An 18,165-nucleotide genomic window follows, 5' to 3' on the forward strand; every position below is an offset into this window, starting at 1 on the left:
CTTCAAGAACCAACATGCCTGAAGAAGGAAAACCATTCAACTATCTCTGATGCAATCTCAGAAAATGCCTGCAAGACTCATAAAACAGCAACAAACAGAAAACAGGAATGGGGAAGAGAAAATGGGAGAGGAAACAAGTGGTTCTGTGACAGTAGGGCTAATGAGGTCTGATTTTCACTGCCTTCTGTCTTGTGGTTGCATTCTCCTAATAAGAGCTAAATTCTGATGAAAAGTCCCTCTCTCCCAGGTGAATTACCCGATGTGTAACAACAGCTGAACTCATCACTGATTTTCTTTTTTTTTTTCCTAATGCCTCTCTGCAGGAAACTCATAAGAATGTACTTATATTTCAGCTCTTACTTTGCTGTCAAATTTGAATGAAATCAGCCAATGAGTAAAAAATGTACCTAGTGTCAAGATGTATTAATGGTGGAAATTGGGATGGAAGGAAAAGACAGGCCAACATGCATATACACATGCCTATATTACATGGTCACATAAGCCTTTCTTCCTTAGGAATTGCAGATAAAAGGAAAGCTGGAGGAGACAGAAGGTTGTGAATAACAGATTGCAAAGGGTAATTTTTTTTTTTTCAGGTATACTATTTCAAAGCAGTTTAACAGCTGCTGTTCAATAGATTATATACTGTGCAACTGAGGTAGGCATTCATGTGTTCTCAGGGTACAATGCTATTTTGATATTTAATAATATATAATTGGCATTTGCTTTTGAAATATAACATATTCAGTGATGTTGGGAATGACCATTACAAAACTTATTTAAAAAAAAAAACTAAATATCTTAATGCAATTCTGTATAAAATTAATCTTGCAATATACCATGGGAAAAAAATGAAAATGGCATGCAAGCAATTGGAGTATGCAAACTTTGACAAGTTCTCACAAAATCGGCTGTTCCTTTAAGGATATACGGTCCTCATAGGATTCTATTACACAGCTCAAGTGCTTTCAGAACAGATACATGGATTTGATAAAAGGGATTATTAGAGCAGCCTAGGAAAATTATCTAGTCAGTCAGTTCCTTTGAGGGTTGAAAGAGTACAGTTGAGGGAGAGAACTACAGCAGGCACAACAGCTTTAGTGAAAAGCGCCTTGGCTGGGTAACTGTCAGACTAAATTCTCTTTGGGGGGTTGTTGCTCAAGTTTGTTGATGCAACTGCAAATGATATTCTAGAATAAGTCCCTGAGAAAACTTATGATGTTGAATTATTTTTGAAGCTGACAAAGGGCAGAAATGATACTAGATCACCTTCTCCTAAGAAGAGGCTATGCTGCACTGCCTGGAAGGTTGATGTTGCAGAGAAGGATGCACCAGCCTGAAATTCAGAAGGGAAACAAGCATCTGCAGATAAAATGATTAGACTTTTTACTTTCCGAATAAGATTGATTTGAAGGGGGAGCGGGGACTTCACCTATAGGTATATATGGTTTTCATAAATACAATTTTTCTTGTCATCTAATGCAATAATCAAGAAACGCTCACTTTAGAAAAATGAGCTGGTTGTGAAAGAGAATGTTTCAATTTCAGGTATTAGTATATGCCATCGTGACAAAATAATAAGGTGATGACTCAGGGTGCTAGTTTAAGATAAGTACTTCAGTATTTCCACTCTCACCAATTTTCTTGCACCTTGTAGTTGTGCTGGTTCTTCATCACCATTCTTTTAAATTAGTAGGTTTCAGTATTTTTTGATTTACGGAGCCATCAGTTTTCCAGTGATAAGGCTGACTCTTGAATCGTGATCTTGCTTTTCACAGTTGCTTTTTACAGTTCAAATGGACCTTCTGTAGTCTGAGGCTCACATGCTAAAAATCACCGTTCTGTACAGTTTTCAGCAGCAATGTATTTACTTCACTGCGTGCAGCATAGCACTCCAGAAACACTGACCTGTGGGAGATTATGGGAGTGCTTGCATACTGGCAACAGTAGAGTGATAGAAGTAGGGAGATAGCACAGGCCAACTTACCATGCACATAAACCATTCTGCACTTGTCCTTGTGACTACACTTGTCCTTGTGACTATCAGATCCACATAATATATAGCCTCACTTTATTGCCAACGTACTTTGATAAAGTATGATTTTTCTCCTTTTCTACTTTCTGTTGCTGGCTCACTTAAGTAGAGGACTTTTTGCCCACTAAGGGTGTTTCAAGACTAATCTAAGACTTAACTGTAAAAAGGTCACAGAGAACACAGGCACCCTGAACTCTTTTTCTTTTAGGAGTCTGGGAAATTAGTCCAATTTTAGCAATCAAATGAAGCATCACATTTAGAAAGCAACACATAAAGATGGGGCGAAATGCTTGCCATAAATGCAATTGCTACCAAAATCACTGGAGCTGAATTTACTTGCTTCAGGGCTTAGAGGCAAAAACCTGTTCCACTGCAGAGATTTTTGCTGTCATACAACAGTCACAACGTTCTAAAATTGCAAGCACACACTACTCTGTGCGTGCATGTGTGCGTGTGGGTTAGTTATAACCTTTGCTACAAAATATTCCTACCATCTAGTAACTCATCATCATGCTCTGCATCTGCCCATAAGGAACTGTGCCTTCTAATGAGAAGTGACATTAGAGATGCTTATGCATGATTGAGTATACAATAATGCCTCTTTAGCAATGCAACTGTTCTTGTATGCTCAAAAGATCGTACAATTTTTAATTTATAATGACCTCACTAGCAATAGAGAATTTCATTAGCAATAGAGAATTTGAATACAAAGGAAAATTCAGTTTAAATGTATCAATTTTTATGCTTCTCCCTGTTATAGACTATAAAATAGTCACACTCATTTTTCACACAATATAATCTTTACGTATTTACAGTAGTCAATACAATTCCTATACAGTCCTTCAGTTACTAGCAAGAAATGAGTATTATTACCTTATTTCATTCATCATGAGGCTAAATTAATCAAATACAACAGCGCAAGACACTTATACATAACATGAGAGAAAATCATTGCCTGAAGGTTAAGATGCCAAGGGAGAGCAAAGCATCTGTGGCTCTTCCTAAACAAGGTAAGTTACATACTTCAAGGTTTATCTGTACCATGCAAGTAGCCCTGCTAACAGGGATATTTAATTTGGTGGAACGCTGCATTATTTTGTTCCATGATCTGAGCTACCTGGGTCATACCACGCAGACATACCTTCCACGTCTCAGCTGTCCAGCCATACATGGGAATAACAAGACACTTTTCACACCAAGCTGTGTCCACTTCGTTTATATACTGCAAGCTCTTTGGTGCAATTTTTGTCCAGGCGGCTGGGTGCAAAACCCAACTGGGTCATTTAGTCATCATTACAAAAAATGAATAGTATACAAATAGCACCTGAACTTCAGAATATTACTAATCAGTATAATACAACTACATTCTGGTAAACTTCAAAGCAAAATCTAGAGAAATAATTGCAAGAGATACTTTGGGATAAGATTTTCCAGTTCTGCCCATATATTTTGTACAGCATTATTATCCCAAAATTCTACTGTTGTAATTGTAACCTACAGCTGGTAATCAAAAGTGCAGTTAGCTCTGCAGGCCAGACAGCAGTCCCTTTCTCTTTCCTAGAAGACTTTTTCAGACAAGTCTTATGATTTTACTGGACAAAGACTCTGAAGTTTGAATCTCTCTGCGTAGCTCTTCTTAATTTGTTCAATTAGGAGATCAGCCCCATCATTTCCATCTGCGGTCTGCCTAAGTAGAAATATATTATTTTACAGGGGGGAAGAAAGACTTAAAATAGCAAAAAATAAAAGCATCTGGAAACCTCACATTAAATCTAATACCTATTAACCACACTCATAGTGTGAAATGAGCATGTGAACAGTACAGGATGAAACAGAGATGTTTATTTGTGTTGCCTATACTACGTGTACAGACTAGAACATTACCTTGTCCAGCATATTCAAAAGAATCTGCTTCATCAGGAGTGTCAAGGTCATCGACGTTGATGTCTATTTCATCCGGTGTATCCAAATTTTCATCAGAAAGTACAGACCCTTCACTCTGGTCCAAAGAGAGATTGATATTTGGAGCTGTGAGCTTTATTCTTCTGGGATGGGAGCCATTAAGATCAAGAGAATTGGGAGGTTCTGAAAAAAGAGGAAGGAAAAACAAACTTTATCTCCTCCGCATACCAGTCATCTCCAAAATACTTAGGAAACACCTTCAAATATGCTGGAACTGAGCAATTTTAGTAACAGCAACCATTTAAGGCCATCTGATATAAAACACTAATATCACATATTAACGCTTAAAAAAATAAAAGAAACATCTACAGAAATGGCAGGTGTAGCAGAGGCTCTTAAATTATGTAGCGTCCAGATTAGATATCTTTATAATTATCAGCAAAAAAGCAAGCTTCAGACATGCTTCTGAACGACAGTATTTGAATGTTTAAAGAGTAAATCATTCGAGCCTTGAACAAATACATCGCTGAATGCGTGAGAAATTCATACCAGTGCAATGCTCCTGTTAAGTATCTGTTTTGTTATGCACTTGCTGCTAATCCAGCAGTGCTGATTTGCAAGTAGGATCCTATGTCTCTAGTCTAAGCTATATGGTATGATATTCAGTACAGTAACAAAAATAAAAATACCTTTGAGCCTCATAATTGGTCTTAAACAAAAACAATCTTCAATAAGACAAAAGTTAGGTACGGCTTTGCCACTTGTCACTGCATGGTGTGCCACATTTTAAGTTGTTCAGTTTGAATTAGTATATTCTAATGCTAGTTCAGTTCACTAAGACTGTAGTCAAATGTACGATAAACAAGACTACTTAAACACCGCAAGAACTAAACAGAAAGATGGAAACAATTCCCCCCCCCCCCCAAAAAAGATGGCACATCACAATTTTCATTTGTCAAGTGAAGAACAGAATTAACTAAATAAAGCAAATTCAGCACTGTTTCTTTTTAACACCAATTCCTTAACAGCACAGAAACATCTCACCTCATAATTAAATGCCAACAGAAGGAGATCTAATTAAGACAATGAATAAGAGCGTCTCTTACCAGGTCTCACTTCTGTAGATCTGGGGCTTAACACACCCTCAGCAAAGGGGATGTCCATTCCCACATTCTCTGGTACCAATCTGAGAGGTAAAACATAAAGCAAAATCTTAGATACACACGAGTTGACCAGGCTTTCAAGATAACTCATGTGATCTTAGATGGCACTCAGTTTCTCCTCAATATATCCAGTTTAAAAGTCTAATCACAGATTAATGTAAGCGAGAACCAAAAACAGCTGTTGTAATTCTGTCATGTAGTTCTTATCCACTTATGTACCCACGTGCCTGCAGAGACTTTGGAGACCACAGGTCTCCAGAATAGGTCCACATAGCCACTCTCTTTCGGATCAAGACAGCACTTAATAATAACAGGCTGGCTACCAGCAATGTTTCTCTTTCTACACAAATTAAGTTGATCTTTTGGCATCCGGAAAACACGGCACAAGGTTGCAGGAAGCTTCAGTTATTCTCCACAAGCTGCACACCACAGTAAGAGTAATACTATTTTAATTCCTGTATATACAGTTACTGCATAGCGAAAATCAGATCATAAGGTTTTTCATTCTTTTGACATCATTTGTACTTTAGAGTAATTCTGACCCAAATTAGTCATTTTGCAATACTGAAGAAGTTGATGTCCTGCATTGAAAAAGTGCAGGAAATACAGAAATGAGAATCAAAACTACATTAAAGAGTTTCAAAGGCTACAATGTTGCAAAATATTCCACCTAGATTACATTTTTAGGAATATACCCAAAAATTACATTAAACATACCGATATATGACAAATTAAAGCTATTAAGAGGTGAAAAAGATTACAAAGGTGTTTGAATATTTAAAGTAATTAACTTAATTACTTTAAACCATAAAAAATAATTGACTTACTTAAACTCTTTTCATGCTTATTTTCTATTCAAATATTTTACAAAACGCTTGCTGGAGAAAGGTTCGACTGTGTATAATAAACAACACTTTATAGGACACAGTTGACAGATTCAAAACTATTTTTACTACAAATGCATGACTCCCAAAACACTTTGTTTTAAATTACCTAAACAATTATAGCATTTTTCCTGTACTTCCATTCCACACTCTTTATATTTAAAAATACAATCAGACAGTTGAAGATCAGACAGTTTTTGCACTTCTGTAACAGTTGTGATGACAGTAACGTAGGTACTTTTCTCTGCCACAGCATCAGCTAATTCAGCTGAATGGGTGGTCAGTCGGAATTGGCTTGGCTTGGCTCTCTTGCACCTCCTTCTACCCTCACTTTCCTCATAAGGACTACCCTATGTTAATGCATTCAGGCAAGAATCCTGGCCTGATGCCAGCAATGATGGCCTATCATTGCATCAGAGTATGAGCAGATTTTCTGGGATTTCTTGTTAACTGCAGATTTATATGTAAATGTACGCATACAGCCCTAAAGTGAGCTGAAAGCTTCTCTGTATTAGAAGCTGCAAAAAAACCTTTCCCTCTGTCAAGCCGTGTACCATCAAATTCCCAATGCAGACAGGCAAACTAGTCAACTCCCATCTCCCTTGTGAGGCCACAGATAGTACAGATACTATAAGGCTAGGATCAAACATATTTGGACTACACAAATGTCATGGCCAGGCCTCATCTCTCAATTAAAATGAACACACATTAATCATGCTGACTTTACTAGATTTACCCATAAGCACGGTAGAACACATCTTTCACAAATATACAGACTAACTGCGTAATGATGTCTACAAAACATACCAATTCCAGAATGTGTCCAATTATTGTCAAATAAGGTTTACAATATTCTTTCTTTTTGGATACATGGTAAAGAAACTTGATCAAAGCATCCTCCTCATGAATAAAATGAATGGCATAAATTGCCTGTAATTTACCAGTTCCTTTTGTTCTACCCTTTAGCATCATCTGTGTTCAGAAGCTATACAGAAAACTGATACACAGAATATCATCACAATTTACTTAGAAAATGTAAACAAATCATTAGAGTCTTCGACTCTTTCTGGTGTCTGTCCAATTCATAGTAAAACATGTATAATAAAGTCTAATTTATCCTTCTGAACTTAGCAGAGACAAAGCTGAATTCTAATGACAAGTGCTGCTATTAGTAACAGATGGATAAGTTAAGGCCTTAAGAAAGAAAATGTAAGAAATCATTGTGGTGGAAATAGTATGGGGAGAGGATGAATACTTCTAATGCATTTTAAATTCAGATTACGATTTTACCTTGGGCTTTCTTAACCTTTCTAAACGTAAAAACATACACCTGAATATGAAAATTTCTCAGATTACAGCAGTTCAGCAATACTCAGATGATGACCTACAGGTGCTCAAGTGTTTGAATATTTTAGCCAGATGGAAGGGGTTATTGATATTAACATACAAAGAACTCATTTATAAAATCTCTTGAATTCTCATCCCACCAAAAGACAATTCCTTCCTGTACGAGCTTCAAAAATCACTACAGAAACGAGTTCAAAAGGAAATGCTCTTTTCACACAGTGCATGAAGAGTGAGCTATACGAGGAGGGTGAACACTAAATTCAAAAAAATTACTGTTTTTGGAAATCTCAGCAATAAGAAATATTTGTAAAAATGCATATTACTTAAAATTAGCTCACTGTATTAAAAAGAGACAGTATTTTCTGCAGTCTGCCTGTAAAAATGTTTGAGTAGAACAAAGATCATCATCTTGTCTGATAAGGGCATGACTGGGTTTTACATATGCTATCTTTACAGAATCAGTGACATCATCATCTATAAAAGCAATGTGCCACAAGTAATTCATTCAGTATTTCCTATGAATTGCCTAAAATTCTAGTAATGCCTGGGAGAGAATTATCTCAAGTCATGACGCTGCCAGGACTGCCTCAGAATTTTCTCCCTGTGGCAGCCTTATCTTTTTTAAAAAAGCACGTATGCATTTGCAGCTGATATTGCTGCTTTCTCTAGAACATCTTCCACTTTCATGAGACACATTTCAAGTGTTTTTCTGGTTTCAGTGGGAATAGTACAGTTGAGTGCAGATCAGATATTTCAAATTAGATGTACGTTCCCAAGAATAGTGCAATTCTTGGGGGGCAAAAGATAAGTTTGTTTCATATCCTTTGGTTTGGACCTCTCCTGAAATACAGCTACTGCTACAGGCAAAATACTCAAAGAATACCCCTCGCTCAGAGATTATAAGCAAACAAAATGAGGCTTTGTCTGAGAATCGCTAACTTTTTTTTGGTGGTTCAGTATTTTTAATGTCAATAATCCGTATCTTTCATATTGGGATATTTTGATTTGTGAAGCAAGAGGCTGTGGTCCTGAAAGATCTGGGACAAAGCAGGCAGCTCAAAGTCAGTCCAAGCTCAGTTACAAAAGGACTGTTGACATAAGGTCAGCTTTTATTTTCAATCACCTTTCAGCAAAACTGATTTTCAACATTACACCACGCTTTTTTGCCAAGATTAGATTTATTCTTTTTTTTTTTTTTTTTAAATCATGTCAGGTTCTTATTTACTGTAAAGCAAACAGTCAACGAGATTTTAAGGGGAGAAGTTAGAAAAACAGCTCTTGCATTAGTAATATTTTTCTAGATTCTTTGTGCAGTGCCCAAACAGATTAAAGAAATACAAATTCTGCTATGTTCAGTGAAAGTTCATGTTTCTAAAAACCTATGACTAATACTTGTTCAGTCATAAATTAAGAGACAATGTAGATATCTTTCAAAGCTGGTGTTTTGAAATAACAGGTTTAGTCCGCGGAAGGTATGGCTTATGTTACGCTGTACCTCAAGATATGTTGTCCCTTACATCACTCCTCAGACTCCCCACCACTGTGAGAATGAGTAAGATAACGGACAAAGTTTGTTTCCTACAGCCACTGCTCCCCATTTTGAAAGCAATTTTGTGAGCGTATTAATGCTGAGGTGCTCAAAGCCTAGCAGAGAAACTTCTGGCTGTGCATTAGCCGGGAGAGCACCAGGTTGCAACAGATTTCAGTAGCAATTCTAGTAATGAAGGATGGATTCTAGAAACTTAAATTTCAGCAACTATCTCCTCCTCTTTCTTTACCCACAGATTACTTCACAGACTCCCAAAATTGTGGCTTACAAAATTCCTTGCCAGGAATACAGGTGCAATTCATGTCCTGCATGATATGGCCAAAAGTATTAGAAGAAGAGAACACTTCTTTTTTTTTCCTTTTAGTGAATGCTCCTTGTTGAAGGAGTAAATTAAGTTGTCTTAGAAAGCTCAATTCTAATCAGGTATGATTTACTGGATTGATTTAAAAAAAAAAAAAAAAAGATCTTTCACTTGAAACAGAGGTCAAAGTAAAATAAGCTTTTTTTGTCATAAATGACTTCTTTTATGCAGCACACAGACCATCATTCAAAGAGCAGCTGCACTGGGAATCAGGTTACTGCATATTTGCTTTGATAATTCAGGTCTACATACTTGTTCAGAAGTAGCTAAAAAAACCCTGTTTCTCAAAGGCGGTTCAGAGCCAGACACCAAATTCTTACAAAAACAAGGAGGAAAGACAGAGCTGAGGCTGAAAGGCTGCTTGCCTTTTTTTTGAGGCAGACATTCTTAAAGCTCAATGAATTAATAACCGTTATATACTTTTTAGTGCTCACCCAAGTCAGTAGCTCTCAGAATAAAAATGATGCTTCTTGACTTTTCTAGATATAGCTGCACTCTGCTATTTTGGAAAAAGCAACTCTGAACATATGCAGCAATATGTCATAATCCCTATGGGCTGCGCTGCCTCACCCTTGTGTCATATGTGATACATCAGCAGTTTCCAAGTTATATTCTTTATTCCAAAACTTCAAGCAAGTCATCTCTCCAGTGTGTTACTCTGAATGAGCACCTACCTACAGCCTGCTACTGCAGGTGACTCACCTCTCTGAAGTGAATCTCTCTACTCCAAACCAGCATTAACTCACTGGCTGGCTGGACTTTAAATTTTACATACTTCTCTGGCTTCTGCATTAACTAATACAAAAGTTTAATCTAAAGTGGAGCCTATAGCTCCAAATAATATTTCCTAAATGAGTAAATCATGTTTCTTCCATGCCTTTTCCTCCACACCTAGCAACACTTTTATACTTAACTTTTTACAATACACTAAAGGTTTTTGTACGGTTTTCAAAGCATGATTAATAGAAAGAATGACAAGCATGAAATCACCTTAACTCATACTAATGCGTACTTTTTTTTAGATACCAAATAGGAAGAGGGGAGATGAAGTAAAGCAAACAGGTCATTCAATAACTAGACATCTGGCTTTTTTAATATTCTCAGATTTCACAGATTACTGAAGTACACCCTGGTCTCAGACGAAATAAAAGGCTTGCTTGTGGCCCATTCTCTCACTGGCTTGCAGTGAAAAAACGAGCTATTTTGAGGAAGAGTCAGTGAATTGTGAAATTTTAGATACAAAACTTAAGTGAACTTAAGTTTTCCCTCGAGTCACTTCTACAGAACACACAAAACCACTTTGCACAAGTTACTTTTCTTTTGACTCCATTCCCACCCAGATTTCAGAGGTAACACAAGTGCATAGCCCAGAAAAGGAGAAATGACAACTTGAAGCACTGCACATGACTGTACAGTATTTTTCTTGTAAGGTATTAAAAAGTCCTTGGCTTTTATCCAGTAATGCCCATTGACTGAGTCTCTGCATGGCCCCATTGAAAGCACCCTTAAGGTTAAAGCTGAGTGGGTGCTTAAGCGTTTTGGCAGGCCACGGCCAGAGAACACAGCCAGTGTGTGTGTAAGCCAGTCTCTGACGTTTCCACTTCCAGATCCAACCTACTGCAGCACCTGATATCTCTAATGACATTTTGATGGTGCTGCCTGAAGGATGTCTAACCTGCTTAGGACCCAAATTATAATGCTGTTTTTCCATATTTAGAAGCTATTAAAAAAACCTCTGAAGAGGAGCCTACCACTAATTTGAAGCACTTCAGAAATCAGAATTTATCTCAAGGAAGAGTTTGACAAAAATGTCATTTCTCCATTACTTTATTTCTCTCCAACTCACAGTTCTGTGCTACAGAACAGAATACTTTTGAATTTTTATGAAGCCAAAACATCTCTCTGGATAGCTGACTCTCAAAGGGCTTTTTGCTATCATCCATCTTCACAGCTACTCCAACATTCACCTCATCTCTGATAAAGGAACAGCAAAATCTATCCTACTACCACTATTAAGCACTCGCCACATGATTTTATTTTTAGAATGCAAACTGTTTAGCTGTTTTGCATTTATCGCCAAACAAAAAGTCTTTCCCTCTCCCTTTCTTTAATTAATTTGTGCTGTCAAGCTTGTGGCTTGTATTTCTAGTTCCTTTTCTGTTCAAAAAATCTGAAGATTAGAAGATTATCAGGGCCTTGCCGCAATAGTGTTTAAAAATAACGATAACTATCTACTTCCTGATATTATCACTCCTTCTTGGAGTGCTCAAGTTATAGAATTCAAAACTACAACAGAAAAGACAGAAAAAAATATATATAATCACTGTCCTGTATTTTAAATAGAGGGTGATTCTTCTGCTTATAGATACAACTTTATAAACTTCATTACAACTTTGACATGTTATTTCAGAGACTTATTATGCTATTGGACTAATAACAAATCTTAATCTAGTCTGCATGTTTTGCATTTCGATGCTTACTGCCCACCTAGGACGGATAGAAATGATCTGCAAGCAAAGTCAGGGAAATGTTGGACATATTTCAGTATCAGCTGTGCTCACAGCCACAAGGAGATGATCTAGAAAATAATGCTTAAATCACCTATATAAAATTAAAAAGGAAAAATTGATCAAATACAGGCTGTAGTCTGAAGAAAAATTGAAGAAAATTACAGCAAAAAAGAGAGAAAAAAAGCCATGAACATTAGCCCCAAATAACTGAAAACAACCCTCAAAATGACTTCCTCAAACTAGTTATTTGCTACAAAACTTCCAGACAATAAATGGAGAAATTTCTACAGCGGCCTTTTCAGTGATGAAGGAGACAGCAGCATGAATTTTTTTCAGGTTCAGTAAAACTAATGATCCCTAAACAACAGTGAAGTATGCAACAAATCAAAGTGACATACACTGTGAAAGATTTAGTCAGAGTCAGTCAGACACTGTGGTTCATCTACATTCATGCTAAGAAAATGAATACATTGGAAGAGATCCACTCCAGGATATCTGAGATTACCAAAAAGTCATTACTTCTGCTCACAGTTGTGTAAAAGTAACCATGTTGCATACAGGTGACTTGTAAAAACTGATTAATTTTATAATCTCCTGAGACTTACATTTAGCAATCATATGGCAGTATACTAAACTAACTGTGTTCCTATTACTTTTTACTCAGTAGCTCTTAATCACAAATTAGTTTGGAAAAGGTCTGTAAGCTGACAGCTGGAATTTATGCATAGCATGAGACTTTTATTCCTGTTTCTGGATACAAACCAAAAATCAAAAAATTGTCTGTAATGTTTTGCTTGAGCCAAGTGCTTTATTAATCAAGCATCTGCGCAAACGTTAACTAATCATTTTCATACTGCTGCACAGTAGATAAACACATGCTAATGTTCCCATTTCACAGAAGAACAAGGCATTTACTTTCTCTACAGCCACAGAACAAGCCCTTGTTAGAAATGAGTAAAACTCGTAACTTTCTAGTTCCTCACACTTCTCAGATATCAAGCTTCTTTTGCAGAAAATATGGAAGTTGGTTGATATTTTATGAATGCCCTTTTCTTAGTCAATTTTCAGCATTAAATTTGGATTAAAAAGTTAAGCATGTCTGTTAGAGGTAGTATCCTTTCTGCAGGAAAAATCACGTGTTCTAGCCAGAAGATTTAAATTGTTTGCATCTCAAAATGTTAACTGAAACACGTTAAAAATCTGCGTTTGGACCATCTTTTAATGAAAACGTTTACTATTCTGCAATCAATTTTAGCTTTTAAGATCTGTTCAGCTACCTGTTTTGTTCCCCTTCTTATCTCTGCATCATGCACCTAAATTTTTTTCAGGCAGCCGCTCAAGAGTTGTGGGCTCCCTTTTCTGCCCGCAGCAACTGAAGACAGTTAAAAAACAATAACTGCTTTTCTTTATCAACGCTACAGCTTTCCCTGCTGCTAAGCAGCCACAGGCTATCTGTTCTGACTCCTTGCCAGCTCCGTTCTGACCTCCAGCACAAGAGAAGCAGGAAAAGCCAGGAGGGATGCAGGGAGTCATGGAGGGACAAATCTAAGTAAATAGATGAGTGATAATGCGATTCACTAGGCTATTTCATCAACCTTATGAACATGCTTATGGAACAGAAAGGCTTATGGAAGGAATCCAGGGCTCCAGGCTTCTTCATTTATCCATAACTTCCAGCCACATGAAATAGAAAGGCATCTCAATATAGAATGAGGGAAACTGGACTTCAGGCCCAAATCTAGCTGTCCTGTTGGAATGGGGTCTTAGGAAGGCAAGGCAGGCTGAAGTTGCCTGCAGCAGATCCCAGAGCCCCCAGAAGCTCCTTCGTAGAGGTCTGTTATCCCTGGGTCATAGGATGCTACTCTTCTCCATCTAGGTCTTACTGTGTAATACCTTATTTTGTCCTTTTTAGCTCTCCAAGCTTTATTTACTGTGCACTAGTCAAATACTGCTCTGAAGACAGGATGATGCGTCTTTTCCAGGGCCTTTAGGGGTGCTAATCTGACTGGGGTGTTATCTGGCTGTACCCACAAAATAACGCTGTCTCCAACTATGCCTCTCACTGTGCAGAAGCTGCAAGGCATTCCCTAACTTCACCATTTTAATAACATTCTCTTAACACAGAATTCAGTGTGCAAAAGGACCTGAACTAGGTAAATACAGAGACTAACATATTTTAAGGCAGAAATAATATGCCACTTGACATCTATCGCTCTGCTTCAGTGCTGCGGTCACATATCACCATATGGTCTTGTCCTCGAAGCAGGGGCTCTTCTCTGTTATGTGCCTACCTCAGTGCTGCTAGTCTTGACTGCGCCAGTGGAAAATTACTGGAATTAACAACTCAGAGTTAGGGAACCTGTGCGATGGGTGCTCCCAGGTTGATGCTGAAAGATCACAGAGTCTGGCAAGGACTGATGCAAGTTCAGATGACCATTAGCTTTTAGCAGACTTCCTTGAGCTGATCTGAACTCTCTCCTCGATGCTCTTAATACACCTTGTTAATATTCTACAGATAACATGTAGATTAACTGTTATTCAGCAACCATCAATGAACAAACAGTATAAATACACTCTAACAAGGTAACAGGCACAGTAAAGAAAGTAGGAGGTAACTAACCGTTAAAGATCCTTAAGTATAACCTGAAAATATGTTTCGTTTGAAAACTGTATTTTACAAAAATTATCAAAGTGCCAGGCCTAGCCCCAGACCCAGGATCTGCTTCCCAATGTCCACTTTCGTTGGAGAATTAATCCTGGAGAAAATACAATTTTAGTTAGTTTTCCTCCACTGAAGAACAGTTTTCCTTCAAACTCGTGGACTTCGCAGTGACCATTTTCCTGCCAAACTGTGCTGCCAAGTTCTTCCATCCAAATACCTGCAGTCTGAAATGATGCACCTGGCGTATGAACAGCACTTGAAAAAATGATGTGTCCCCTATACCCCAGGCAGCCATCTGCCCCTTACAGGAAATACGCTAATTCTTTGAGATTAGTTTATGGGATGGGAGTTGCAGTATCGGAAGCAGAAAATCTTTAGGAAGTTGTACATTTCATGCCCCCCCCCCCCCGAGATTTTCTGTGGGGTTGTGATAACTCCCCTCTATCTATTACTACAGTCTACAACTTACCAAACACGTTCACTCCCAAATGAGGACATATAAAAATGCCTCTGGTAGTCCTTTAGAATATAACCATTAGTTCTGCAACTGATCTAACTTCTCAACTTCAGTGACTATTTCCTGTTTTCTACTTCACTTTTTTGTAATATTGTCATATTTTGCATTACGTAATAGATTTGTTTCTCTGTGTGTATAAACGCTATTACATGCAGCACTGATGACACTCAACCACCATACCCTACTAGCTGGAATCAAATTTATTAACAAAGCATCCTGCTATAGGTGAACTCTGTTTTGTTCAGATGATAAAAGATATTTAGGGACAATTTTCAGAGCTGAGGACTACAGTAACTCACTTAACACCATCAGACATACAGTATTTTTATAGATCTGCTCATTAAATCACCAGGATTTTCTTCAATCACTCCTTTGCTTTTGATTTCAGCCTCTGCACAATTTATAATATGCTGATAGCCATGAAAAGATACACAGCAAAAATTTTTACACTGCACGACTTCTATCTTTTCCTGTTCACATAAACTTAACTCTGGTCCTATTTATTACTTCATCCCTTTTCTTTCTATTTTGCATTCAAATGACTGTTCCTTTTTCAATTGCATCAATACCTTAAATCCTGTGAATCTACTTCCTTGTCTTGCTCTCTCACTTGTGTCACTGTATCCCAAATTTCCACTTCCACCAAATTTTAAGCTTGCATAATTATGATTTCACAGCTTATACTGAGATATTATTATAATTTAGACTCAACTCTCATCTACTGTACCAAATCTATAAATCATTAACAGCTACCTTTCCCCTACCTTGGCCACGACTGAGCTAAAGAAAAGCCACTAAAAAGAAAGTGATGCTAAACGTCAGTGTGTCTGAAAGCTGCAGAGACGTAACAGATGACCGGGGGGAATGAGAGTAACAATGCAGGATGTGGAAAGGGAATCTCAGCCGGGCAGATTAAAATGGAAACATCCCAAGAGGTGTACATTGGGAACGGGCATCCATATTAGGTAACCCACAACTTGGGAGAACAGAAGGAAAGTGCAACCAGGAGCCAGAGGAGGCCCTTGATCAAGGCCCGGGGGCTCTACTGAAGCACTAAAACCAGCACCAACGAAGGCAGCTTAGAGCCTGCTGGCTCTGGCAGGAGGAGTGGGACCAGAGCCAGAGAAATGGGCAGACCCTGCAGTGGGTAGGTCTAAAAAGGCACGTGCAAATGGATTCAGGGGGGAGCAGAGAGCCAACAGGTCTCTTCAGAAGCAAAACTGTCACTAGGTCAGAAGAGTCACAGAAGCAGTAGGAGAGAGCAACCGGCTAAAGTGTGGGAGAGACGAGAACCTCAGACAGACAAGTATACTGTGAAAGAACCAGAGTGATAGGAAATGCCCGACGGAAAAAGTAACGTACAAGAACGAGGTGAGAAAGCAAGGCTCCTCCCTTGCCCACAAGGCACTCCTCATACACTGTAGCTTGGGAAACGGACATAGAAGGTCAGCTATAAGCTCTCTTGCTCTCCCTCATCTGGCAAAGATTTACTCTGCTAGGTTGCTGTCCCTAACAGCTCCATAAGTTTGCTGCCAGTATTTTCAGCTAATGAGAGTCATCTTGTTCCCGTAGGACAGAGTCAGCTTTCTTCTGGCAGCCTGAGATAACGATGTTTGATCTGCTATTTTTCATTTTTCACTACAGTGATATAAATAACTTTACCAATATTCACTGAAGCTGACAAAATTATTTGTACGTAAGTTTGAGACCTGCATTTTTTGTCTGAATAAAAAATTGTGGCTTAAGGAATAACTTTTTTTTGCCTCTTGCTACAGGTACATTACAAACTGTAACTGCTCCTCTATTATTGCTGAATGTTATGGCATGCTATAAAAATCGTAATAAACTGCTTGTAGCAGGTTCTAAGTTTTACAAGTAGTAAGCATCTGCGAACCCCACACTTGTCTCTTAACACTACAAAATTTTTTATAATGTCGTCCAGGGCCCAATAACCGCCAGGCTAATCAAAGGCGGGAATCAAAGGTTGCTTTGACTTCAGTACTCCCACATCCCATAAGAGACAGCAGTGATGAGCATGGGTGGGGGTAGGTGGGAATAGGACAGCAGCCCTGAGAAAATGTGTTTTGGCAGAGTAAGGTGTGGATCCCCCCGCCACTCACAGCTGCCTTAATGCCTCCTGACACCGCTGCTGGAGCTGTGTGCATCCTCCCCTTTCCTCAACATAGCTCTGCTTCCCAAGACTATTAATACGGTTAAGTCCAGAAATGACAGCCTCACCACCAGTTATTTAGAATAATCCTGGCTAAATTAAACACACCTACGAACTCAGCAGCATTTCCTTTCAGTGCTGCTCTACCTAGCTCATATTTAGACATTCTCTAAATTTTCAATGCCTTCTGCACATCATTATCATTTGTTTTCTTACTGCACTTACAACTAAAAAGTATTTTCATTCCTTCATCACAGACAAAAATTCAGATGACTGAATGGAGCCAAATCAATCCTCTATAATTACAGCCAAACAAACACAGTGCCTGTATAAACCAACTTTCGCAGAAATTTTTCACTCCTCTTACTACTGAGATTACTGCTGCATCTTTGATCACGTAACCTTCAAAGATCAGATTCTTTTCGCCACAACAATTTACAGGAGCACTGCAAAATACTCAAAAATCCTATGCTTCAGCTGATAGCAAAAAACTGAAAACAACACCATTGTCGAGTACTCTGCTATGAAAACTATCACAAACAATTGCTATGTCATTAATTGGTCTTAAAAACAAGTTACCAGTGACAATGCCCAAATGTTCTGCTTTTCCCACTGTCTCCTCAGAGCTAGGCTTAACAGGCTGAAAATAATTAAAAGTGCTAGGTGATTGCACAGTGAAGTTTTGTTTCCTGATTACCAACACCGTGCCTGCACCCAGACAAAAGAAATCCCATCAAATTGACGCAAGCTTCTCTCCTGAAGAGCTGCACTAGCATTAAAATACAGCTGCCCGATTTTCAGTAATGAGGTCCTAGGCGCTTTGCATCCTGCTGACAAACATTCTCCCCTTTTTTCCTCTCTAAAGTAACTGCAACAATAGAGCTGGTAATCAGAAAAACCTTCTGCACATGAGCCTCTCAGAGCAAAGAGACGCTTACCTTTGACAGACTTGACGAGGCCTTTCTAGTGGGAAAAAAATAAAGATGCTTTACTGCTGCACTTCAGCATCCTTCTTTCAGTAGCAGTTTACTAGGAATACAGATCCTCCACCATTTTCTCATCACG

General features: G+C 38.3%; 1 protein-coding gene across 5 annotated transcripts in view; it reads right to left on the bottom strand.

Annotated features, from left to right (window-relative positions):
• LOC104152058 (protein prune homolog 2) overlaps positions 1-18,165 on the bottom strand; it is a 143,636-nt gene that overhangs the window by 23,892 nt on the left and 101,579 nt on the right. For all 5 annotated transcript variants that reach the window (XM_068927079.1, XM_068927077.1, XM_068927078.1 and 2 more), the window contains exons 10-11: positions 5,044-5,123; positions 3,920-4,120 (exon numbers count right to left, since the gene is read on the bottom strand). In XM_068927079.1, the coding sequence (XP_068783180.1) occupies positions 3,920-4,120; positions 5,044-5,123 (281 nt within the window). The remainder of the gene's footprint in view (positions 1-3,919; positions 4,121-5,043; positions 5,124-18,165) is intronic.

The sequence above is a fragment of the Struthio camelus genome, chromosome Z, assembly GCF_040807025.1.
Source record: "Struthio camelus isolate bStrCam1 chromosome Z, bStrCam1.hap1, whole genome shotgun sequence".
Lineage (NCBI taxonomy): Eukaryota > Metazoa > Chordata > Aves > Struthioniformes > Struthionidae > Struthio > Struthio camelus.